At 35.8% G+C, this 27,365-nt stretch overlaps 1 protein-coding gene across 5 annotated transcripts in view; it reads left to right on the top strand.

Moving 5' to 3' along the window:
* ACBD6 (acyl-CoA binding domain containing 6) overlaps window positions 1-27,365 on the top strand; it is a 227,741-nt gene that overhangs the window by 87,494 nt on the left and 112,882 nt on the right. For 3 of the 5 annotated variants that reach the window (XM_065533231.2, XM_065533204.1, XM_005540148.4), the window contains exons 5-6: window positions 4,745-4,850; window positions 20,476-20,565. In XM_065533231.2, coding sequence (XP_065389303.1) covers window positions 4,745-4,850; window positions 20,476-20,565 — 196 coding nt within the window. The remainder of the gene's footprint in view (window positions 1-4,744; window positions 4,851-20,475; window positions 20,566-27,365) is intronic. The other 2 variants (XM_065533306.1, XM_045393540.2) reach the window with 1 other exon arrangement.

Below are 27,365 nucleotides of genomic sequence, written 5' to 3'. Positions count from 1 at the left end.
ACACTTTTGAGTAAGAATAGATTCTTTTTTTCAGGGAGAGAAACATCTGTAAGTAAAATTAATATATGCCTGTATGGTTGTTTTATATTTATAAATTAAAGCATACTTTTTAATCTCAACTTAAAATATGGTTTCATCAGATCAAAGATTATATAAAATTGTATTATTTATAAAATGAAGATTAGATATGTGAAAGATTATATTAAAAAGAATCAATGTTAGACTTTGAGTTTCGTATTTGGCATATACAGAATGTTGAAAAACGTAAGTCAGTTGAAATCAGTGAGATGACAGCATTATTTTCTAACATTATGTTTGAACAGAATACATTTCTTTGCCTTTCAGATCAACAACTGGCCATATATCCAACAAGTAAATTAGGAACTTAAATTCCTACAAAGAAGTAATATTCACTAGCAGTATGACTGAATTTTGGAAGATAGTGTGCAGTGCAAGCTTTTATCCTGGAAAGACTAGCTCCAAAGGAACTTCACAGAGTGGAATTTTTGGTGAATTACCATTGATCAGTCAACCTCAAAGATGTAGAAAAAAGATCCGTAGATCAAGCAGACCCTTAGAGACAGAGTAGGAATAATAAAATTGACCCCAAACTGAGGTGTAAACTAAAATGCTTGTTTGCTTACCAAAGGGACTATGTCTTTGTAGTGATTGAAGTGCTGGGTCCCTTTCTGAGAATTGAGGAGTCCAGAAAAACAGATCAACAGTTAAATGGTTATTTGTGAACATAAAAATAGAGCCAGGGAAAGTGTATCATTTTGAGGATTGCCTTAGCCATGGTCCTAATGAGACCTCATGAATGAACTGTCTTCCTCAAGAGAAATCACTCAGAATGTTTTTTTGCCTCAGTCTTTTGGTTATACTTCCTGAAGTATACTAACTATAGTAAGGAGAGAGGTGTAATGCTTCTTCATAAATGAGGAGAAGAGTGTTTGAGCAGAGGGAATGTGGAAAAGGAGAATGGTAATGGAATATTTGCCACAGGAACCCTTTCAGGTAGGTCAGTTTAGTAAAGAATGCAAGAAGTTGAAGAGCTGGAGATTGAGTCACTTAAAATGATCTATACCTGTATATCCCTTTAAAGGTGTTTATGTACCCTAGAGCCCACGAATATACATTCCTTAGTTTGAGGAATTATGGCATTTGTTTTTATCTTTGTAGATATTGGCTTACTTTCTTGGGATTTTCATTCATACAATAAATACTTATTCATTGTCTATTTACTAGAATACTGTGTTTTATATCTGGTTTCCAGGTGCTTGATAAATATATGAATTGAATTGAATATTTGTTGAACATGCCTATTAAATAGATTTCCAAGCTAGTTCCTTCCATAATTTTTGTAGTTAAATGGACTTTATACGTCTTGCCATGAGACCTATTTGAAATATTCTTTTGATAAGAAAATGCTATCTGAGTAGAAAATGGTACAGATAACATATTTAGGAATGGGCAAGGATCTTCCTGTGTTTGGGTGAAAAAGATAGCTGTATTTGAACACTATCCCTCTTTCCCATAGAGTGTGCTCTTATATTTCAAAAGAATGTCAAAACCAGTGATTTTTCCTTCAGGAATATAAGTGTATTTTCTGTCAACTTCAGAAAAAAATTGTAGTAACCTAAAGAAGAGACTTTCTTTTTGTGCTAGAGATAACATGGGACATACTTTAGGGTAGTATATCATAAACATAACTTACAGTCATCTACAGATAATGAATATGATAATGTTAGATGCACATTCAACAAAGAGAGGGAACAAGATAACTAAGTAAAAAATAAGGAGGGAAAATAAAGATGTGGAGAGACATTTATTAAAGGCTCTACTGTATTTCATAATGGTTGGATTCATTAGCACATTATTTTATTTCAGATAAGCATGGATATAGTGGGCAAGATTGACTTTGGAAGGCTGTATTGAGCTCTTAGAGAACTGTCGAGGGAGAAAGTTTGATTTACACATGTACATAATTTTGTTAGGGGGCAAGAAAGGAAATATGGAATGATGTTTCTCCAGATGTTTCTTCATTTTGGCCACTAGATGGTGACATTGTATAAAGACAGCTTGGTTGTAGAAGGTGAAATACTCAAAATTTGGTGTGGGATTGGGTATCTATATTTAACAATTAAGCCCAAGAATATCACTTAATTTTTTTATATTCATCATTCAGCCTTGTAGCACATTTTTGGTGAATTTATTGAACTTCTCTTTTTGGTATTTAATTTATATGTATACACTGTCCTGAAGTATTTTGTTAATATCTCTGTGCCTAGCATATTTAGTGATGATAAACTATATATGATAAACAAATACTTAAACAAATGCCACCTGCCCTCCAAAAAATCACATAGCAAAAAAAACTTATTGATGTATATGATGTGACTAAGAAACATATTTAAGATACATTAAACAAAATAGAAATTTATTTGTGTTTGTACTGTGTTTACTTCTTTACTGCTGATAGCATAGGTATACATGCACATTTGGAAGTTGGACTCAGGAATAGGGGCCACTCCAAAGGTCCTCTCATCTGTGAATAACCCTTTCATATTACTGAGTATGGGTAACCCATATGCCAAGGATCCTTCTGCTTTCCTTTCTGTGCCCTACCACCAACTTCCCATTATTTTCCAATTCAAAAACAATTGGCGAGTAGCACTGTAGTATTGCTATGATTTTAAAAGACACAGTCCTTTCTGTAACAGTTGAGGTTGGTGCCTCTTGAATTAGTGGGTTTTCTGTTACTGGATTGAAAGAAAGTAGGTCCCTATTATCCTTAAGTTGGAACTCTGAAGGTATTCTTTCATAGACATGGTGTTTGTTTTTTTGTTTGTTTGAGACAGAGTCTCACTCTGTCGCCCAGGCTGGAGTGCTGTGGCATGATCTTGGCTCACTGCAACCCCCACGTCCTGGGTTCAAGTGATTCTCCTTCCTCAACCTCCTGAGTAGCTGGGATTACAGGCATGTGCCACCGTTCCCAGCTAATTTGTGTATTTTTATTAGAAACGGGGTTTCACCATGTTGGTCAGGCTAGTTTCAAACTCCTGACCTCATGATCCACCCGCCTCGGCCTCCCAAAGTGCGGACATGGGTTTTTTTTTGTTGTTTGTTTGTTTGTTTTGTTTGTTTTTTTGATTTTTTGAGATGATGTCTGGCTCTGTTGCCCAGGCTGGAGTGCAGTGATGGGATCTCAGCTCACTGCAAGCTCCGCCTCCCAGGTTCACGCCATTCTCCTGCCTCAGCCTCCTGAGACATGGTGTTTTTAATGGTGGTTAAATATGACTAAAGTGGTATTATTTGCAGCTCTACTTTTTAAAATCAGAATTTTCTTTTCTGGGGTTTGGCCTCACTTCTTATTTTCTTTACAGAATAAGATCAAAAAAGCATTTTCTCTTCCGTTTAACAGGGCCTCTTCAAGTGACCATATAGACCTATTAAACATGATTTCTTACTTAAAACCTACTTCATTTTCTCTAGCTTGAAGCAAGTTGTTTCTCCTTTCTTTTCTTGTAGTCCTTGTTAAGGATTCAGCTTTTATGTTAATCCTGTGTAGATTTGTGTCATCCCAACTATACTGTTTGTGTCTTAAAGGCAAACTTTCTTGCTTAGCCTTGTATCTGTTATCAACAAATTCTTGTCCAGTGCCTTACATGTAGTAGGTGCTCAATAAAATACTTCAGATGCTTAAAGAATGCTTAGATGGCTGATGCCAAAGTAGTGTCTTTTAAGAAAATTAGCTATGACTGTATATGGCACAAGATGTTTAGATTGGCTTTTAAGATATAAGAACTCCGATGACCAGGTGTTTTGCTTTCTGATGAATGGCTGCTATGGCATTGCAAGTCATAAAACACATTAGTTTGACTTTTGGAACGGAAAATGCATTCCTTTATACTTGTTCATAACATTCAGTCCACATATGGGGCAGTTTGATTGTTAATATTGTAAATTACTGATCTTTATGGGAGTCACTGATTTTTTTGAGAATCTGATTGAAACAGTTCTTCCCCCTGTACATACAACAGCCAGAAAAATGCACCTGCATTATAAAGATAATTCTGTACATTATTTAGAGAGCCCATAGATTTCATGTTAAGAACTTCTGCTTCAGATTTTGGAATAGACTGCAGCTGATTAGTCAAAAGGCAGCATAATATAATAGAAAAATGTACTATATACAAAATCAGTTGATCTAAGTGAATTCTAGCTCTTATTCTACCTTTGATAAATGTAGTACCATTTGGCAGGTCATTTAATGTCTCCTTTTTGCCTGTTTCTTCATTTGTAAAGTGAAGTTGTTGGATGAAAGATTAAGTGAATTAGCACATACAATATACTTAGAAGAGTGCTGGGTATGTAGTATGCTTCCCAGCTTTTCTTTCTAGTCTTTGATTCTACTATCTTATAAAGGATTTCTGAATTTTTTAATGCCGTCCTCTTTTTGTCTAATTGATTTTCTTTGCTTTAAGAAAATAACTTTCATGTATATTTTAAAAACTTGAGTAACAATTTATTCTCTTATCCTGTAAGGCAAGTGGGAAACTAAGAACTTTAGTCTTTTCAGGAGTTGGATGTATTACAGCTACTGAAAAACTATTACTGTTCATGTAAATTTTTTTTTAAACAGAGTCCATTAACATCTATGTCAGCAGCAAACAGATTGTGTTGAAAATATGTAACTTTTTTGTATTACCCAGTAAGAAAAAGACCTTTCTTTTTTTTATTCTAGGGAAGAAGACAAAAATATATTTGATTACTGCAGGGAAAACAACATTGACCATATAACCAAAGCCATCAAATCGAAAAATGTGGATGTGAATGTAAAAGATGAAGAGGTATGTAAAACATGCCCTGTTAATTATTTTCCTATGGTTGTTCTGCCCCAGTGCTTTTTCCTAAATGGTAGGCCAATGAACTACAACTCAAAGTACAGCATGGCTAAGAGTATATCAGAATATCTAAATGAGATGCTGTTACCTAGTTAAGATATGTTCTGTGATTGTGTCAAACATATTTTTATCTATGTTTTAGAAGTTACTACCTGAAATTTGTAGGAGTCTGATAGCTTCCATATGTTTATGCTAAAGAGAGAGATTATTAGCATAATAAGTGAAATCTACAGGTAATAGCAATATCTCATTTATAAATAGCTTTCTTCTGTTATTATACCTTGAACAGCTAGGTATATTGTTCTTTGCTCAATAAATGTATCTCTAGAAAACTGTGTCCGAATTTTGGTAAATCAATAATTTAAATGCTGGCCTACTAATTAAAGGAATCGTATAGTAAATTATTTTATAAAATATATTACTTCTTTTTTTTTAGAGAGAGATAGGGTCTCACTCTGTTGCCCAGGCTGGAGTGCATTGGTGCACTAATAGCTCACCGCATCCTCAAACTCATGGGCTTATGCAGTCCTCTTGCCTCAGCCTCCCAAGTAGCCGGGACTACAGGCATGTGTCATCACTCCTGGCTAATTTTTTAATTTTTTGTGGAGATGGGGTCTTGCTGTGTCGTCCGGGTTGGTGTTGTCCTCCTGATCTCAAATGATCCTCCTGCCTCAGCTTCCCAAAGTGTTAGGATTATAGGCATGAGCCACTGTGCCTTGCCTATTACTTCTTAATTTATTTGTGTTGTGAATAATACCATTCACAAACTGAGTTTTAACTGACCCTGCATTATAGTTGTTAACAAAGAAGCAACATTTACTAATTTACTTCTAATCATTTTCTCATTCTTTGGTGATGCTGTGAAAGATTACTGAAATGGCCAAAGGTAGTAATTGTTAGGAAGAAAGCATTGAGTGATCATAGATAATCTGTAGAATAGATAATAATTAACTTATGTGTAATTCAGAGCTGCATATATAAAAGGTTAGCCCTTAATATTGTCTCACCTTTCGGCAACATCTCTCCTGTGATAATATTGTCAGTGGCATCTGGAATTGAAAATGTAAGACTATGATACTGCACAAAGGGACTAGTAATACTATGTGGTTTTCATTAAGTAAACAAAATAATACCAGGTCTTCTGATTCTAACTGGGTTTGTGGTTTTTGTCTGTTTGTTTGTTTTTTGCCTTTCAGAATCAAAATACAGGCATACCTCTGAAATATTGCAGATTCAGTTCCAGACTACTGCAGTAAAGTGACTATTGCAATAAAGCAAGTCACATGAAATTTTTGGTTTCCCAGTGCATATAAAAGTTGTGTTTACTGGGTGGACACGGTGACTGATGCCTGTAATCCCAGCACTTTGGGAGGCTGAGGCGGGTGGACCACAAGGTCAGGAGCTTGAGACCAGCCTGGCCAACATAGTGAACCCCATCTCTACTAAAAATACAAAAAAAAATTAGCCAGGCATGGTGGCGGGTGCCTGTAATCCCAGCTACTTGGGAGGCTGCAGTAGGAGAAATGCTTGAACCTGGGAGGCAGAGGTTGCAGTGAGCCGAGATCGCACCATTGCACTCCAGGCTGGGTAACAGAGCAAGACTCCATCTTAAAAAACAAACAAACAAAAAAGTTGTGTTTACACTCTACAGTCATCTATTAAGTGTAGAGTAGCATTATATCTTTTAAAAAGTACATACTTGAATTTAAAATACTTTATTACTAAAAAAATTCTGACAATCATCTGGCTTGCCTTCAGCAAGTCATAATCTTCGTGGGGCAAAAGGTCTTGCCTCAGTGTTGATGGCTGCTGACTGATCACAGTGGTAGTCACTGAAAGTTGGGGTGGCTGTGGCAATGTCTTAACATAAGTCAGCAGTGCAGATAGCTACATTGATTGAGTCTTCCTTCGTAAAAGATTTCTCTGTACATGCAATGCTGTTTGATAGCATTTTACCCACAGTGAAACTTCTTTCAAAATCGTAGCCAATCCTTTCAAACCCTGCCACTGCTTTATCAACTGAGTTTATGTTGTATTTTAAAATTTTTGTTGTTATTTCAACAATGTTCACAACATCTTCACCGGAGTAGATTGTGTCTTAAGAAACCACTTTCTTTGCTTATGCATAAGAAGCAACTCCTCATCCATTCAAGTTTTATCATGAAATTGTAGCAATTCCATCACATCTTCAGGTTCCACTTCTAATTTTAGTTCTCTTGCAGTTACATCTGCAAGTAACTTGTCCACTGAAGTCTTGAATCCTTATCAGTGTCATCCATGAAGGTTAGAATCAACTTCTTCCAGGCTCTTGTTAATGTTGACATTTTGACCTCCTCCCATCACGCATGTTCTTAATGGATCTGGAATGGTGAATCCTTTCCAGATTTTCAGTTTGCCCATATCCATCAGAGCAATCATTGTCTGTGGCAGCGATAGCCTTATAGAATGTATTTCTTTAATAATAAAACTTGGAAGTCAAAATTATTCCTTGATCCATGGACTGCAGAATGAATGCTGTGTTAGCAAACAAGAAAACAACGTTAATTTCCTTATACATTTCCATGAGAGCTCTTGGGTGACCAAGTGCATTGTCAATGAGCAGTAACATTTTGAAAGGAATCTTTTTTTTTTTTCCTGAGCAGTGGGTCTCAACTGTAGGCTTAAAATATTCAGTAAACCATGTTGTGAAGTAAACAGATATACTGTCATTCAGGCTTTGTTTTCCCATTTCAAAAGCACAGGCAGAATAGATTGAGAGTAATTTTTAAGGGCCCTAGGATTTTCAGAATGGTAAATGAGCATTGGTTTCAACTTAAAGGCAACAGCCGCATTATCCCCTAACAAGAGTATTAGTCTGTCTTTTGAAGCTTTGAGGCCAGGTATTGACTTCTCTCCAGCCATGAAGGTCCTGGATGGTATCTTCTTTCAATAGTAGGAGTAGTCTATTTTCTCTACATTGAAGATGGTTGTTGAGTGTAGTCACCTTTATCGGTTACTTTAGCTAGGTCTTCTGGATAACTTGCTGCAGCTTCTACATCAGCACTTGGTGCTTCACCTTGTACTTTTATGTTATGGAGATGGCCTCTTTCCTTTAACCTCATGAACCAGCCACTGCTAGCTTCAGACTTTTCTTCTGCAGCCCCCTTACCTTTCTCAACCTTCATAGACTTGAGGAGAACTAGAACCTTGCCCTGGATCAGGCTTTGGCTTAAGGGAATGTTGTGGCTGGTTGATCTTCTATCCAGACCACTCACTTTTTCCATATCAACAATAAGGCTTTTTTACTTTTGTATCATTTGTATGCTCACTGGAATAGCACTTTTAATTTCCTCAAGAATTTTTCTCTGGCATTCACAAATTGGCAGTTTGGCGCAAGGGGCCTAGCTTTTGACCTATGTTGATTTTCAGTATGCCTTCCTCACTAAGCTTAATCATTTCTGGCATTTGATTGAAGGTGAGAGATGGTGCAACCCTTTTCCTTTCACTTGACACTAGGTTTTACTTGAAACGTAGCGACTATTGTATTATTGGCTAATAATTTCAATATTTTTGTGTCTCAGTCAATAGGGAAGCCTGAAGAGCGGGGGAGAGACCAGGAACAGCCAGTCAGTGGAGCAGTCAGAACACACAAAGTATCTATTGGTTAAATTTGCCATCTTTCTCAGTGTGGTTTGTAGCACTCCACAACAATTATAATAGTAACATCAAAAATCACCGATCATTACCCTAACAGATATAATAATAATGAAAAACTTTGAAATATTGCAAGAATTATCTCAGTGTGACACAGAGACATGAAGTGAGCACATCTTGTTGGAAAAATGGCAATAATAGTTGGCTTAACTCAGGGTTGCTACAAATCTTCAATTTACAAAAAACACAGTATTTGCAAAGTACAATGAAGCATAGTGCAATAAAACAAGGTATGCCTGTATAGCTTTCTTTTTTTAATAAATTCGGCATGATTGCTTCCCTTGATTTTTTTATTGTAGTTTTTTATCTTTGTGCTTGTGAGTTAAAATTTTTATAAAGTTAATACATTCATTCTTTAAAAAAAATCAAATGTTACTATTAGTCTTATAAACAAAAAGATTATCTCTTACCTGCATCCTTCTTACATTTTATTCTAGCTCCCGTAAGGCAAAAACTTTTTTTTTTTTTTTTTTTTTTAAGACAGATTCTCAGGCTGGAGTGCAGTGGCATGATCAGGACTCACTGTAGCCTCTGCCTCCTGGGCTCAAGTGATCCTCCTACCTCAGTCCCCGTGTAGCTGGGACCACAGGTGTGCACTACCATGCCTGGCTAATTTTTGTATTTTTAGTAGAGATGGGGTTTCACCATGTTGCCCAGGCTGGTCTCGAACTCCTCAGCTTTAGTAATCAGCCTGCCTCAGCCTCCCAAAGTGCTAGGATTACAGATGTGAGCCACTGCATCTGGCCAGACTTCCAGTTCTTTTAATGTGTCTTTTGCACCTTACCTACATAACTCTAAATAATATACTTCTATTTCTTGATTTTTCAACTTTAGACATTATTGATTTGTTTCTGTGTTACATTTAGATTTAACTGTTTTACTCATCTCCCTCTCTCTCTGACCCTTCTAACATAATTATATCACAACTTTTAATTTTAGCTTTCTGATTGAATCTCTGTTGAATCAATATTAATATTATTATGACTATGTAAATACTCATTGCTAAGCTGTGGATTGTACTTATATCAGTCAGCTTTTGCTGCGGCACAAACGACCCCCATATTTCAGTTGCTTACAGCAACAAACATTTGTTTTTTGCTTATATCACTGTCTCATGAGGGGAGTGACACCATCTCATTTATATATTCTGATAATGCTCTTACTTGATTTATGTTTATCTGATATTTCAGAAGGGTTTTGGATCAGTTGAGACCGTCTGTATATTTTAGCTACTTTCATTATTAATAGTATGAGTGAAGGATGATGATAATATAACAGAAATAAATAAGTAAGCCACTTAACTTTTCAAAGTCACAGTTTTTTCACTGGAAGTATCTTGTGTGTACTATATGTTGCCTGTTAATATTTATCTTTCAAATGACACATAATACTTTATACAATGCGTGTGATAGTTTACAGAGTACTTTCACTTATTACTATATTATCTTTACAACAATTCTCTAAGGCAGATACTGTTCTTGTTTTACAGACAGGAACTGAAGTTCAGAGACCTACATTTACTTGCTCAAATCCGTATAACTGCTAAGTAGAAACCAGGTCTGGGAGAGTATTCTTCCTACCACTAGATTTTAGAAGGATAAATAAAAGGAAGAAAAAGAAGGATAAACAGTTGTCATTTGGCCTTCCTTGTGTTATGCTCTGGTTTGCAACAATTTCTTTTATAAAATATTACTAGAAGTCGAATTCATGCGTGACCTCCACAAAGATCACTGAATGGACAGCTGTGATAGGGGTGGAATAAGTGCCTAGAACACAGATAGCTTACACTAAATAACACGTATTTTGTGTGTGTAAAGATAAGGAAAACTTGTGTATTTCATTACTTTGATGTAGTGCTGCTTTCCAGATCTTCCAGTTTGTTAACCATGCAGCTACCTTTACCCTCAGCCTGCCAGAACATTGTATTTCATGAACAGATGAAGTGCTTACACATTCATAGACTGAGACGCCAAGAATTCAGTTGGGTTCTCTCATTGCTCCAAGCAGATTTCTGCCCTCTCAGCCATGACAACTCAGCCTGGGCTTTGAATACTGATGGCAAACCCTTTTATTATTAATCAGGGATTTGTATGAATTAATTTAAGAACATAAGGGAGGTGGGAGCTTAAAATCAAAATCAAACTTAACATCCCAAAATAAAATAAATGGTATTGCTTCATCACATTTAAAGCTCTAGCAAATAAAACAATTTGGTAAGCCTTGATGATGGAGTAAAAGTGTGTAGCCTCAAAATTAAACTTCTAGTTAAATACTTTTAACCCTTTCTGTTCTTTTGACATTTTCTTATTATAAGTTGGGTAACAATTATAGTTTTGAAAGGACATTCAGTTCTTTTTTGTGTTTATGTGATATTTGAACTTGAGATATTTCCCTACTGATTCCCTAAGATTCTCTGGGATAATATACATTTTTACTTAAAATCTTCATTCAGCAGGTTCAACCTAATTTTATTTTTTTAATTTTTTTTATTTATTTTATTTATTTTTTTTGAGATGGAGTCTCGCTCTGTCACCCAAGCTGGAGTGCAGTGGCCGGATCTCAGCTCACTGCAAGCTCCACCTCCCAGGTTCACACCATTCTTCTGCCTCAGCCTCCCGAGTAGCTGGGACTACAGGCGTCCACCACCTCGCCCGGCTAGTTTTTTGTATTTTTTTAGTAGAGACGGGGTTTCACCATGTTAGCCAGGATGGTCTCAATCTCCTGACCTTGTGATCCGCCCGTCTCGGCCTCCCAAAATGCTGGGATTACAGACTTGAGCCACCGCGCCCGGCCTCAACCTAATTTTATGACTAAAAGTCACATTTATTGCACTTAAAATTTGCTGTGAGCACATAGAGAAATTTAATAATAATTTTAATAATAAAATGATAAGCTATATTTGTATTCCCACACATTGAAGTAAATACATTATTCGCTGATAACTATGAATTTATAATTTATAAATTATTATTTGAATACATACATTTGGATCTAAGTATTGTATATGAACAAATATATATGAAACGCCTTTTAAATAAAATGTATTTGTATTTCATAATGAAGTTATTTTATTGTACATAAGTATAATTCCTAGTGTACATATTTTATTCATTTAAGTTGTAATTACTACAAGTTGGGTATTCCTCATCTGAAAATCCAAAATCTGGAATGATCCAAAGTCTGAAATTTTTTAGCAACAGTGTGACACTCCAAGGAAATGGTCTTTGGAGCACTTTGGATTTCAGACTTTTGGATTAAGGAGGGGCAGTCAAGTATATAATGTAAATATCCAAATTTTTTTTAAAATCTAAACTTTTAAACACTTCTGGTCACCAGCATTTGGGATAAGGGATACTCAACCTATGCAAATATAGTAAGGCATGTATTTCTAATTTGAGAAAATTACCTGGTATTTCCTACTAGTATAGTAATTAGGGGACATTGTCTGTATTTTGCATAATAGAAAAAAGTTTCATAGTTATGCTTAGATGTTTCAGGGTCCGAGTTTATAACACCATGGTGTCATATGTACTTTTTTTAAAAAAATTAAATTACAACTTTTAGTATATTTTCAATCATTTGAGAAATGCTTGAAAATTGAATTTGAAATATGAAGGGAAAAGTTAAAGAGAAGATCTTAAAGCCTATTTATTTTTTTAAATGGTGGTTCGATTTTTATCTTTGACCCACGTTAGTACAGCTCTTCACACATACCAAATATTTTTGGTTCTTCCAGGAAAATATCTTTTAAGGGGAAGGGATGATTTCAATAATTTGTAAAAGTATATTTGAAGTATGGGGAGAATATTTGCTATCAAGCATCAGGCTCAAATTATGTTTACATAATTCTTGTCACACACATTATTTCTCAGATTAGTGTACCGTACAATCAACACTAAATACATGCTTATTGATAGTATTTAAATAGTATTTTAAATCTTTGAAGTAATTTAAATGTTTTAGATCAAATGTAACAGTGTAATATTTTAGCAAAATAGATGACATTATTCCAGTACAAATGTTTATCATCAGTCCCCCAAAAGCATTCATACATATAGTTCATTGGTTTTCCATAGATTCTTATCTAATGCACTCTCAAATTCCACTTTCATTGGGCTGCGTCTTTAGTTACATTCTTTCCTTTTCTGTCCTGTTGACAGTATAATTGTTGTCATTAGCCATTTTCTATAGTCTGTTGATTCTTTCAGATACTTTGAAGAAGGCTTACCTTTCTCTTGACTACTATTCCTTTCTTTTTCTACTTTGTTTTAAATCTGTGGCTCCTAATACAATTTGCATGCTTTTGGCTTGAGGAACTGCTGCAAACTCTGGTGAAACTGTGACAGTACTAACGTAACAGAAAAGCAAAAGATTTAAAAGGCAGGGTCAGTATACTGAGACTAAATTTATGCAGTTATATGAGATTTGAGAAAGGAAGGAAGAAAAAATGCATCCTCTTAAATAACATTGTATATCACAGTATATGTTATTTTGGTTATATAGTTGATTAAGATGTTAATTTGAAGGAACTTTGTTTATTCACACGAATGACTGAGAAATGCATTTCAAATTGTCTATTACGCTTATTTGCATTAATGTAGGCAGTGCCATTTAAAAATCAAGCCTATGGTCTTGCTTTGCATCAGAAACTTAGATTTAATACAAAATCAGAAAGTAGTGAAAGTAGCTTAAATCCTATGGGCTTTGGCAACTTATTTTTGGTATGCTTTAATAGTGGTGAAATATACATAAAATGTATCATTTTAATCATTTTTAAATCTACAGTTCTGTGGCATTAAATATGCTCACATGAAGCCGGGTGCCATGGCTCGCGCTTGTCATCCTAGCACTTTGGGAGACCAAGGCAGGTGGATCACCTGAGGTCAGGAGTTCAAGACCAGCCTGGCCAACATAGTGAAACCCCGTCTCTACTAAAAATACGAAAATTAGCTGGGCATGGTGGCACATGCCTGTAGTCCCAGCTGCTTGGGAGGCTGGGGCAAGAGAATCACTTGAACCCAGGCGGTAGAGGTTGCAGTGAGCTGAGATCGTGACACTGGATTCCAGCTTGGGCGACAAAGTGAGACTCACTCTCAAAAATATACATATGTATATTTTTTTTCACATGAGCCAAGTGTGGTGGCTCACACTTTTAGGCACAAGGAACTCTTGAGTGCAGGAGTTTTAAGACTAGGCTGAGCAACATACTGAGATCCAGTCTCATAATAAAAAATAAATAAATAAAACAATATATTCACATGTGTAACCACCACCACCATGCAACTTTTTTATCTTCCCCAATTGAAACGCTATACCAAGCCAGGTGCCGTAGCTGATGCCTTAATCCCAGCACTTTGGGAGGCTGAGGTGGACGGATCACCTGAGGTCAGAAGTTTGAGACCAGCTTGGCCAACATGGTGAAACCCCATTTCTACTAAAAATACAAAAATTAGTCAGGCGTGAGCTACTCCGGAGGCTGAGACAGGAGAATCTCTTGAACCCAGGAGGTGGAGGTTGCAGTGAGCCGAGATCACACCACTGCACTCCAGCCTGTGTGACAGAGGAGACTTCGTCTCAAAAAAAAAAAAAAAAAGAAACTCTGTACCCATTAAACACCCCCCATTCCTCCCTTCCCCTGGCCCTTGGCAACTACCATTCTATTTTCTATCTCTGAGTTTGGCTACTCCAGGTACTTCATTTAAATGGTGTCATAACAATATTTGTCCCTTTTGACTGGTGTATTTCGCTCAGTGTAATATCTTCAAGGTTCGTTCATTTTGTAGCATGTGTCAGTTTCCTTCCTTTGTAAGATGAATAATATTCCATTGTATGCGTATACCACATTTTGTTTATTCAGATATCCGTTGATGGACATTGGTTTGCTTTTACCTTTTGACTCTTGTGAATTATGCTCTGAACATAGGTGTACACATTTTTGTTTGATTTTTTTTTCCCCAAGAGTATATTATGAAAAATTTTAAACATAAAGAGAAGTTGAATTTTACAATGAACATCTATATTTCTACCATCTGGATTCTACCATTAATATTTTACTATGCTTGCTTTACCAATATCTAGCCATTCGTCAAATCTTTATTTTTTGAAACATTTTAGAGTACACAGACAACAGTACACTTTCTTCTAAATATTTTAACGGGCATATAATTAACTAGAATTCAGTATTTGGTTTTTCTTTTAAAATAATATTTATATACAATGAAATGCACAAGTCTTAAGGGCACATTTGATGAACTTTGACAAATGCATATGCTTGTATAACTGAAGCGCCTATGAAGATATAGAACGGTGCTGTCACCCCAGAAAGTTTCCTCATGCCCCTTCCCAGCCACTCTTTTCTTTTAATCCCAAAAAGGTAACCACCGTTTTGATATTATTCTACCATAGATTAGTTCTGCTTGTTCTCAAACTTTATATATATGGGATTATACATATGTACTCCTCTGTGTAGGGCATCTTTCATTCAGCGTAATGTTTTTGAGACTCATCCTATTGCTATAGTTCAGTACTTCCTTCTTTTATACTGCTCAGTATGTTCCATCATGTGAATATACCATTGTCTTATGATGGATACCTGAGCTGTTTTCATGGCAACTTCCTATTATTACTGCTATTAATTACCTTCTTTATACAGGATGAAATAATACCTCCCTTTCATCTTCCTTCACCCTTAAGTCACTGACATTATAGCTTAGTAAATTCTTGTGAAGGGATTTCTTTTTTTTTCTTCTTTTGAAACATGAGTGTCACTGTGTTGCCCAGGCTGGAGTACAGTGGCTTGATCATGGCTCACTGCAGCCATGACTTCATGGGCTTAAGCGATTCTCCTGTTGAGCTCAGCCTCCTGAGTAGCTGGGACTACAGAAGTGTGCCACCATGCCCAGCTAATTTTTGTATTTTTTGTAGAGACGGGGTTTCACCATGTTCCCCAGTCTGGTCTTGTACTTGCCTGCTTTGGCCTTCCAAAATGCTGGGACTAGGGCATGAGCCACCACACCAGCCAGATTTTTTAAAGTAGTATATTAGAAATCTTTCTCAATTTCCTGACAAATTAGCAACACCATTTTTCCCTACCCTAGATCTTTGCCAGTGAAAGAGATCCAGTAGTTACTGATTTTAAGTGTATATCACACATACTGGTGTATGGTTTTCTTTTTAATGCTGGTAAGTAAATTATCCCAGAAGGAGTCATTGGCTTCCATGCTAGGTATATCTTGAGATGTTAGACTATCTTTCAATCTTATTCGTAAGTTTTTGAAACAACATTGTCATTTCACTATGGACAGGGAAGTGAAAGAAGGAGGCATTGTGTAATTTCTGGTGGTTGCAGGTAGCGGAGTTCTCACTATGGCCAGCTGCTACAGTAGTAGCAGCAAAAGGTAGAAGATAGTACAGAGGAGATGGGGACATTACAGGTTGTTGGTAGGTGAAGTCAATCTCTACTACAATTATAAATTGATACCCAATTTTTTTGCAGAGAGAAATTCACGTCCACCTGTTTGCAGTATTTCATTTGCTAATTAGACAGTACCATACCATATACCATATGTGTTTGATAGAATGACAGAAAGACAACTCTTACAAATTTAAATATACCAACTTTGCCATGTTTTTGTCTATTGTATATATGGTATACATACTTTGAATTTGATCTCAAAATACCGTAAGAACATCAAGACTCATTTTATAATAGAATCTGCTTCCTTCCCTCCTCTCCCCTCACCCACTCCCCCCCCCCCTTTTTTTTTTTTAATTTGACAGAATTTTGCTCTGTTGCCCAGGCTGGAGTACAGTGGCATGATCTCATCTCACTGCAACCTCCACCTCCCCAATTCAGGCATTTCTCCTGCCTCAGCCTCCCAAGTAACTGGGATTACAGGCACACGCACCACCACACCCCGCTAATTTTTTGTATTTCTAGTAGAGACAGGATTTTGCCATGTTGGCCAGGCTTGTCACAAACTCCTGACCTCGGGTAATCTGCCCTCCTTGGCTTCCCAAAGTGCTGGGATTACAGAAATGAGCGACCGTGCCTGGCCAGAATCTCCTCTTTTTTAAAATTTTGTGATACTGAGGAGAAAAGTCTAATTAAAAAAAAAAAATTCTACTTAGTTTAAGGATGAGTTACTACGGAAATCAGAGAAGCATTTCATATATTAAGATGTGCTCTCTGTATTTTCCAGAAGGTATGAAAGTAATACCACTTAATAGGTTAGCTGCTACCCTGCACTTTCAAAGCACTTTAGAGTCATTCATCTGTCTGAGGTAGGACAGTGTTAGCACCCTTGGTTAATAGATGAGAATTCTTTTTCCCCTGCATTTTACTGTATTTGAGTTCCAGAATTTATTCTGAGCTCTCCAGTGTTTGTGGTCTTCTGGTGGCCTAACAAAAGGTTCCTTTTAATAATGGCTCTCCCTCACCAATCTCCTGAATGCTTCTGGGATATTTTTCCAGAAGAGTTTTTAAAATTAGAAACAAAGAATTGTCACTTATTGTGGTAGCAATAAAAATAAATTTAACTTGAAAATTTATAAGAGATTATATCACTCATGGAAAAAGAGAAAATAATTATATAGACAAATAGGTAAACTATTTGATAAATTTAGATAAAGTCTTAGAAGATATACCTTTAATGCACACCTAATTCATGGTTTTCCTTCTGGAGAAGAGATTATGGAATTCTTTACCTAAAATAATTTAATAATTGTATTGAACTAGGTGCGTTTGTGGTTAACAAAGGAAAGAAACCACAGGTGTTTATTTCCTGATTTTATCATGATTAATTATAAGGATAGCATCTCTGCAAATTACTGGTTATGTTAGTGAGTGAATAATAAATTAGAGTATGTTTATAGGAATTTTATAATTTGAAGAAGTAAAAGGTATCACAGATACCTCATTGTGCTGGTTTTTGTTCATTTAAATATAGAGCATCTTGAAGGTTAAAATTCCAAAGCCTGATTTGTTTTGTCTGTGTTTGTTTACAAGTATGTTTAATCCTACTCTTGTTTTTGAGCTTTGTAATACTGCATGGAATATTAATCATTATGTGATCTTAATGTAGATATCTTCAGTGCTTCCACAGAAAGTCATTGTCAGAGAATTCATTCTAATTCAAGGTTAATTAGTGTACCATTAAAATAATGTGTTACAAGAATTAATTGCATTGCAGGTCAGAAAATGTGTTAAAAAGTATGGTGTAAATGTCTGAGAGCACATCATCCTTTTTAAAACATTGCTATACATGTGCCCCGCTTCTGGAAAATATATCCAAAGTGAAAATCACTACGGAGGTCCAGTCATAGGTGTTTCCCCTAAAGTAAATTTTTGGCACCACATGGAAAATTTAAAATATGGGAAATTTAAAATATAACACCCATTAACAGTAAAATGTGTTACTTGTCAGCTTTACCATTGAAACAGCTAAGGATTTATATTTTAGCTTTAGTTGATATAACCCTATTGGGTCAAACCTAAGGAAAATTCAGGAACGTGGCTGAGAGATATAAATTATCTATACATCTTATGGTAAAAGTACAAGACATATGTTGTCCTACTTAACTATTACGTAGTTTTTGTAAGTACCCTATGTAAATATATCACACATCGTCTTAACTATGTAGTAACTCTTGTCTGTAGTTTAAGCTAATAGCCATAAGATGCACACTTACAATTAGAACTAAAAATGATAGACTTTGAAATTTTGTCTGATTCTTTTAATGTATTAATAAATGCTGTGAAACAATAACGTGGACCTGTAGAATATTTTATTCATTAGTATTTGTTCAGAGTCTCATTAAAATATCTAATTGTTCATATGGAGGATTTCTGAATTAAGGCCCTAGTAACAGCAGATCACATTAGAGCTACAAAAATTTTAACATAGGAAACTGCTGTACATTTTCACCTGGACTTTTAGAATTGTCTCCACTAAAAAATAACTCCTGGCTGGGCGTGGTGGCTCATGCCTGTAATCCCAACACTTTGGGAGGCCGAGGTGGGCGGATCACAAGGTCAGGAGTTCGAGACCAGGCTGGCCAACATGGTGAAACCCCGTCTCTACTAAAAAAAAAAAAAAAAAAAAATACAAAAATTAGCTGGGTATGGCGGCGGGTGCCTGTAATCCCATCTATTTGGGAGGCTGAGGCAGGTGAATTGCTTGAAACTGGAAGGCGGAGGTTGCAGTAAGCAGAGATCCTGCCACTGCACTCCAGCCTGGGCAAAAGAGTGAAACTCCATCTCAAAAATAAAATAAATAGAATAAAATAAAAATAACTCCTACTGGGCTCTGAACAAGGCAAAATAAAATAGTTTTGATACTGTAAATTGTGAATGATTTGCCTACATTTTTTCACTGCTTTCCTCCCTCTTAGGATTTTGCGTAAGCCTGTTAGAAAACAGGTATTCACAGGTAAATAAAAGTAAATCAAGCAAATGAAAGCAAAAGAAGACAATTTGTAGGGAAGAAGTTTTCCTACTTTGTTGTTTGTTTAAAGAATAGATCCTAGTTTAATTAGTTGAACTAACAGGTGTGTGAAGAGAGTCTGGATGATAAAAAGAATGAAGGCAGTTTTAGAAAAGCTGTTTCTTGAAAGGTGCTTTTTACTTTAAATCAATCCTTGCCCCAGCTTATATCTATTTAAGTCTTTCCTAAAATGACATAAAGTAGGGATTTCAACTTAATGTGGAAAAACATTCCATTCTTTATAAATGACAACATCATCACCATCCTCAGAAAGTAGTAAGCCATGCATCACTCATTTATTCAGAAAAACCCTTAGCTTTTGGGGTTTTGTTTATTCTTTTGAACCAAGTAGGCTTTTTTTCATTAACTAAAACAAGATTTAGCAGTAGAGAATAGAAATAACACATGTAATAGTAACTGTGAGTCTTTGGTAGACAAATGTTAAAATTAATATTTCGTATTTAGTATTTGTCTCCTAATAGTTAATCATCCATTCTCTTTTACAAGTGGCTTTCACAGTCAGCTGTTTGATGATAGACACTAATAGATTGTACTAGTGTTTTTGAGGTATTTCAGAGTGTAAACTTGCAATAGTAAGGAGAAATGCTTATTTTCAAACTGGTTTAATCTTTTTAAGGAATAAACTTGAGGAAATTTAGATATAGTACATTTGGATTATGATTTCTACCTAGGTTTAAGTTCTTGCTTTTTTATTCTTATGAATTCATTGGACATAATATTTTAGAAAACTGGAATTTATAAAGTACAGTTTACAAAGCATTTTCTTATAGTTCATTTAGCAGGTATTATTGATATTATTGTTGTTATTACTATCATCGCCACTCTGTAAGTGAACTGGTTGAGCTGAAAGCAGGCATTGGGCTAGTACAGATCCAGAAGTAGATATTGGGGCTTCGCATTGATTGTTTTCGTTGTTGTTGTTTTTGAGATGGAGTTTTGCTTTGTCACCCAGGCTGGAGTGCAGTGGTACGATCTTAGCCCACTGCAACCTCCGCCTCCCGAGTTCAAGCAATTCTCCTGCCTCAGTGTCCCAGGTAGCTAGGATTACAAGCACCCATCACCATGCCCGGCTAATTTTTGTATTTTTAGCAGAGACAGGGTTTCACCATATTGGCCAGGCTGGTCTTGAACTCTTGACCTCAAGTGATCCACCCGCCTCGGCCTTTCAAAGTGCTGGGATTACAGGCAGGAGCCACCGTGCCCTGCCCCATTGATTGTTTATTGCTTTTCCTGTGGTGCATTTTTATATCAATCATTCTTAGAATAATTAACCCATACTTTTACATATTTCCTTGTCTTTCCTAAAACATTATATCTTTTACATGGCCCCACCACTGAGATAACAAATTCATTTATCTTATTCTGTGTTTTAGGGTAGGGCTCTACTTCACTGGGCCTGTGATCGAGGACATAAGGAGCTAGTCACAGTCTTGCTGCAACATAGAGCTGACATTAACTGTCAGGTAAGAGTGACAAAATAAAGAAGAGCTTTTATTTTTTAAATTGAAGTATAATTCACATAACATAAAATTTACCAGATAAACTCTTTTGAAATGTGCAATTCAGTGGCGTTTAGTATATTTCACAATGTTGTGTAATCATTGCTATTATATAGTTCCATAATACTGTTGTCACTGCAGAAGAAAACCCTGTTCCCACTAAGCAGTCACTTTAAATTTTTTTTATTTCTCCCTTTGCCCCAGACCTTGGCAACCACTAATCTGCTTTCTGTTTCTATAGATTTGCCTATTCTGGATATTTTATATAAATGGAATCATAACAATTATGGTTGTGTTTGACTTCTTTTACTTAGCATAATGTTTTAAAGGTGTATCTATATTGTTATATGGTGACATGTAACAATACCTCATTCCTTTTTACGGCTGTATTTTTTGAATATCCCACGTATTTATCCATTAATCAATTGATGGATTGATGGGCAGTTTGGGTTGTTTCTGTCTTTGGCAGTTGGGAATAATGCTACCGTGAACATTTGTGTACTTGTGTTTTTGTTTGAATACCTGTTGTCAGTTCTTTTGGTTGTAGACATAGGAGTGGAATTACTGGGTTATAAAGTAATTTGATGTTAACTTTTTGAGCAACTGACAAACTGTTTTTCATAGGAGCTACACCATTTTTCATGCCCAGCAGCTATGTATGATGCTTCCAGTTTCACCACATCCTCACCAATACTTGTTATTTTCGCTTTTTAAAAAATAACTATCTTAGCGGGTATGAAATGATGTCTCATCATGGTATAACTTTGATTTGCATTTCCCTAATGACTAATGATATGGAGTATCTTTTCACATGCTTGTTGACTATTTGCATATATTTTTGGAGAAATGTCTAAGTCTTTGCCCACTTTAAAGTGATTTGTTTGTCTTTTTGTTGTTGAGTTGTAGGAGTTTTTTTATATATTCTGGAATCTAGACCCTTATCAGTTACATGATTTGCAAGTATCTTCTCCCTTTTTGTGGGTTTTCTCTTTATTTTCTTGATAGTGCCTTTTGATGCATAGGTTGTAAATTTTGATGAAATTAATTTATTATTTGTTTTCTCTTTTTTCCTTTTGTTTATGGTGTCATACTTTAGAAACCATTGCCAAATCCAAGGTCATAGAACCTAAGATTTTGGTTTTCTTTCTCCTTTTTATTGTGGTAAAATACTCATAAAATTTACCATTTTAACCATTTTAAGTGGAGAGTTAATGTGGCACTAAATACGTTTATATTGTGTGCGCCCATCGCCACCACCCATCTCCAGAACTTTTTCATCCCCCACAACTGAAACTCTAACCATTAAACACTAATTTCCTATTCCTCCCTTTTCTCAGCCCCTGGCAACTACCATTCTACTTTCTATTTCTGTGAATTTGACTGCTCTAGGTACCTCATATAAGTGGAATCATACAAAATTTGTCCCTTTTTGACTGGCTTATTTCACTCAGCATAACATGATCAAGGTTCATCCATGTGGTTGCATGTGTCAAAATTTCCTTCCCTTTTAAAGCCGAATGTTATTTGTATGTATTTACAGTACTTTGTTTATTCCCATATCTATGGGCAGTTGGTTTGCTTTTACCTTTTGGCGATTATGAATAACGATACTGTGAACATAGATGTACAAATGTCTGTTCAAGTCCCTACTTTCACTTCTTTTGAGTATATACCCTAGAAATAGAATTGCTGAATCGTATGATAATTCTACGTTTAATTTTTTGAGGAATTGCCATAATATTTCCCACAGTAGCTGCACCATTTCACATTTCCACCAGTAATACATAGTAATACATTCGAATTTCTCCACATCCTTGCCCACACTTGTTATTTTCTGTGTTTTTGACAATAGACATCCTAATGACTGATTTGGGTGCCTTTTATTTCATTTCCTTGCCTAATTGCTCCAGCTGGGCCTTCCAGTACTAGGTTCAATAGAAGTGGTAACATAGGCATCTTTGTCTTTTTACGCTTAGGTTCTGGAAAAAGCTAAAAATAAAAATAAAAAAAATCACACAACACTGTTGTTACCATAAACCATGGTAATATCATCATTAAATTTGACTACCTAGTCTTCTGGTCTTTATCTTCAGAATACCTCCTATTTCACAGAGAAAGTAGAATAAATGTTTATGACCAACCCAGATCTCACCAGTAGCTCCAGACACACATATCTCTTCTTTGATGTCCCTCAGACACTTCAAACGCACAATATCTAACACTAAACACCAGCATCCCTCAACAGCCCACCCTTCCCTGCCCGCCACTCACCGTAATTGGCACCATCATCCAACAAGTTCCCAGGAGAATGTGTCATAATTTAGTTAGCTAGTACCATATAAAGGGACTGTAACAGTTTATACTTCGACCAGCAATGTGTGAGAGAATTCCTGTTTCTCCAGCCCTGCCAAATAGTTCATCATAACACTTTTTGTTCTCTGCCTGTTTGATGAATGGTATATCATATTTTTAATATAGTTTTACCTCAGTTTCCCATTGTGTTGATGGTATTTTTCTCCTTACAGGAACTTTTTATATAGTAAGGAAAATCAGTTTCTTTGTGTTATAATTGTTAAAAATTTCCCCCACATTTTCTTCTAGTATTTTTATTATTTCATGGTTTTTATCAACTCATCTAGAATTGATATACGTATCCTATGTATGTAATAGGAATTTTACTTTTGTCCAAATGGTGCCAACTTTATTTTTGTCCAAATGACTAGCAAGTTCCAGTAATGTTTATTGAATCATTGGTATCTTTCCTATAGCAATTTGAACTGTCTTATCATAGTCTCAATTCTTTTATGTATTTCAGTCTATCTTGGGGGCTTGTTCTTCCATTGCATTGCTCTGGTTTTCTGTTCATGTATTCGTGCTACACTGTTTTAAGTATTATAGCTTCAAAATATATTTTTAAATCTGGTTGGGCAAATTCTTTCACTACTCATTCAAAATAGTTTCTACTATTTTTGCTTATTTATTTTTCTGTGTAAATTTCAAAATCATTTTTTCAATGCCCAACTTTCCCTACCACTATTACCACTAAGTTAAAACAACAAACAAGAAGAACTGGCCAGATGCGATGGCTCATGCCTGTAATCCTAGCACTTTAGGAGGCTGAGTCAGGAGGATCACTTGAGACCAGGAGTTTTAGACTAGCCTGGGCAACATAGTGAGACCCTATCTCCACAAAATTTTTTTTAAAAAATTGGATGTAGTGGTGGGTGCCTGTAGTCCTAACTACTCTGGAGGCTGAGGTGGGAGGATCACTTGAGCCCAGGAGTTTGAGGCTACAGTGAACTATGATTGCACCACTGCATTCCATCCTAGGTGACAGAGCACAAGACCCTATCTCTAAAAAATAACAAAACAATTTTTTTTTTTTTTTTTTGAGACGGAGTCTCGCTCTGTAGCCCAGGCTGGAGTGCAGTGGCCGGATCTCAGCTCACTGCAAGCTCCGCCTCCCGGGTTCACGCCATTCTCCGGCCTCAGCCTCCCGAGTAGCTGGGACTACAGGCGCCCGCCACCTCGCCCGGCTAGTTTTTTGTATTTCTTAGTAGAGACGGGGTTTCACCGAGTTATCCAGGATGGTCTCGATCTCCTGACCTCGTGATCCGCCCGTCTCGGCCTCCCAAAGTGCTGGGATTACAGGCTTGAGCCACCGTGCCCGGCCCAAAACAATTTTTTTAACCAAACACATTGTTTGGAGATATTGTATATGGAAATTTCCCCAAGTTAGGCATTGCCTTAGGTTTTTGCCTTGTGGATTTCTTATGTTCTGTTTGTTTGGGTAGTGTGAGACAGACAATCCAAAAGCTATAAGTGGCTTTATAGAACATTCTTTACTAAACACCAAGCTTTAATGCAAAGTAAAAGTTCGATGTAGGTTTTTAGGACGGATCTGTTAGTATTATATGCCTGGCACAATGTTTTCCTTTGTATTCACATGACCATTGTGTATAGCCGCCAGCTTTGATTCTCTTTTGACAGTCATAATCTATACAATCTAACTTTAGTTAATGGGATGCTTTTGGCTTTTCCAGTTTGAGCTGCTAACATGCTTCGAAGTCAGAGGGCTTCTGGAGGTTAGCTCTCAGAATAGCTCTTTCCCTTGTAATATCTTCTTTGGTTTCGTTATTGAAAACTCTTTTCAAATATAGACAATACAAACATAATAAATGGAAGGAAAGGTTCATCTCCCTCATGACTCAATATTTCTCAAACAACATTATTATTGACTGGCCTATTGGTTGCCAAAAAGGAAAATCAATTTTATTAGAAGTATTTGCTTGGCCACAGATCTTAGTACTAACTCAGCACAGACAGTCTGATGTTATCAACTATCTGAAGACTAATTTTTACCATTAGTCTGAAACGAAGCAGTAATTAGAGATATGTCAAAGTCTACTCTGTGTTTTCCTGTCATTTTTTACCCTTCAGTCTGTCTCATACATTTTTTTTTTTTGTACTGCAGCTTCTATTTTGTGTGACTGTGATGGAATTGAAACTTGAAATTTTATTTCTAAGGAAGATGCTGTATGGATTTCGTTTGTTATCTGACAGTGTTATGGATACAGTTTTGTCTCTTCCACTGCTTGGTACTGATTTTTAGTTCCACTCTGGAACTTAGGTTCATACCACATATGGGATTCGGATATGGCTTACATGCACGTGTGTGTGCGCATGCGCACACACACACACACCCTTCTCTGACTTCTTGAGTAACTTTGATTTTTCAAGCCCTGAAGAAAGATTAAAACTACCCCCAAAGCACATTAAAAGGTATTTGAATGCTGAACATTTATTGGTAGGAGGAGTAGGAGCATCTGTGGTGTATGTGTCAGTACTGTGTACTGGTGTTATGCAGTTTAAAAGAAAAACATTTTGTTTAAGTGGTACAGAAATGTATAAAGGTTTTATGACATATACATTATATAAGCTTACAGTTTAGAGACTACCCTGTGCCCTCTCAGTGAATACCTTGTGCCTATCTGTGTCTTATAAAAGATTCCAAAAACATGAGAAAAGTATAAAGCAATAAATAAAACCATCTGTAATCCCATTACATAGTGCGTATCTGTGTGCAGTGGGGTGGGTAGGATATAACAAGTATTTAGTGTTTACTGTGTGTCAAGAATTTTATGTGTATTGTCTCTTTTAGTCATTGCATCAATCCCATAATGTGCATATATTATGCTCTACATTTTACGGTGAAGAAACAGGAGCTTAAAGAAGTTACAGAGCTAGTGCAGGCCAAAGCCTAGATTCGAATATTCTAACTCCAAAGCCCAAGCTCTTAACCTCTTCACTGTAAAATTTGAATATATTTCATTTTCATCTTTATTTTTTTCTACTTACATGTATATATTTTAAAGGTATTTAGTATAATGTACATAAAGTATTTTTCTTCATTAATTAAAATTAAGTCAAATAAATTCAGTGAGGTAAATGTACACAAATCTTAAGGATATGGTGCAATGCGTTTTATATACATACACACACACACACACACACACACATCTATACACATACACATACCCTTGTGTAACTACCACCTATTTCAAATTAGAACATTCCTGGGATCCCTAGAAAATTTGTTCCCTAAAGTTACTTCCTGTCAATATCCATCCTTCACTTCCACCCTGAGGTGACTATTATTCTGAACTTCTGTGACCCCTGATTAGTTCTAACTCTTCTTAAAATTCAAATATTTGGAATAATAAAGTATATATACTTTTGGATTAAGCTTATTATGTTCAATATAACATTTGTGAGAGTCATCCATGTTACATGTATTAATTGTTCCCTTATTGCTGTATAACATTTCATTGTATGTATATACCACAATTTTATCTGTTCTCCTGTTGGTGGACATTTAGATGTCTTTTTTTTCCTTCAGTGTTTGGCTATTATGAATAAAAGAGTTGTGAGCTTTCTTGAATGTGGACATATACACATGTATTTTCATTCCTCTTAGGTATATACCTAGGAGTAGAATTGCTGGGTCATAGCATAACTCTGTTTAACCTTTTGAGGAACTGCCTGTTGTTTTTCAAAGAGGCTGCACCATTTTATATTCTTAGCAGCAATGTATGAGAGTTCTAGTTTGTCCACATCCTTGCCAATACTTGTTATCATCTGTGTTTTTGATTATGCTATCCTAAGGTATGGGAAGAAGCATCTCACTGTGGTTTTGATTTTCATTTCCTTGATGGTTAATGGTGTTGAGGATCTTTTCATGTACTCATTGGTCATTTGTGTATGTTCATTGTGGAAATTTCTATTCAGATTTTATGCTTATTTAAAAAATGGTGTTATTTGTCTCTTTATTATTGAGTTATAAGAGTTACATGTTTTGGATACAAGTCCCTTTTCAGATGTATGATTTGCAGATACTTTCTTCAGTTCATTGAATTATCTTTTTACTTGCTCGAAAGTGTCCTTTAAAGCATAAAAGTTTTAAATTTTTATGGTCTTATTTATTTTGGGGTTTTTTTTTTTGTGGTTTTAAGAAATCATTGTCTAATCAAAGATCATGATGATTAAGCCTTTTTCTTCTAAGAATTTTATAGTATTATCTCTTACATTGAAGTCTTCGATTATTTTGAGTTAATTGGGTAGAGTGTGAAGTAGGGGTCTAACTTCATTCTTTTACATATGGATATCCAGTTATTTCACCACTGTTATTGAAAAGACTGTTCTTTCCCCCATTAAGTCATTGTAGCACTCTTGTCAAAAATAAATTTGTTTATAAATATGAAGGT

The sequence above is a fragment of the Macaca fascicularis genome, chromosome 1, assembly GCF_037993035.2.
Source record: "Macaca fascicularis isolate 582-1 chromosome 1, T2T-MFA8v1.1".
In the NCBI taxonomy this organism is placed as follows: domain Eukaryota; kingdom Metazoa; phylum Chordata; class Mammalia; order Primates; family Cercopithecidae; genus Macaca; species Macaca fascicularis.
This window is presented reverse-complemented; position numbering and strand designations above follow the sequence as displayed.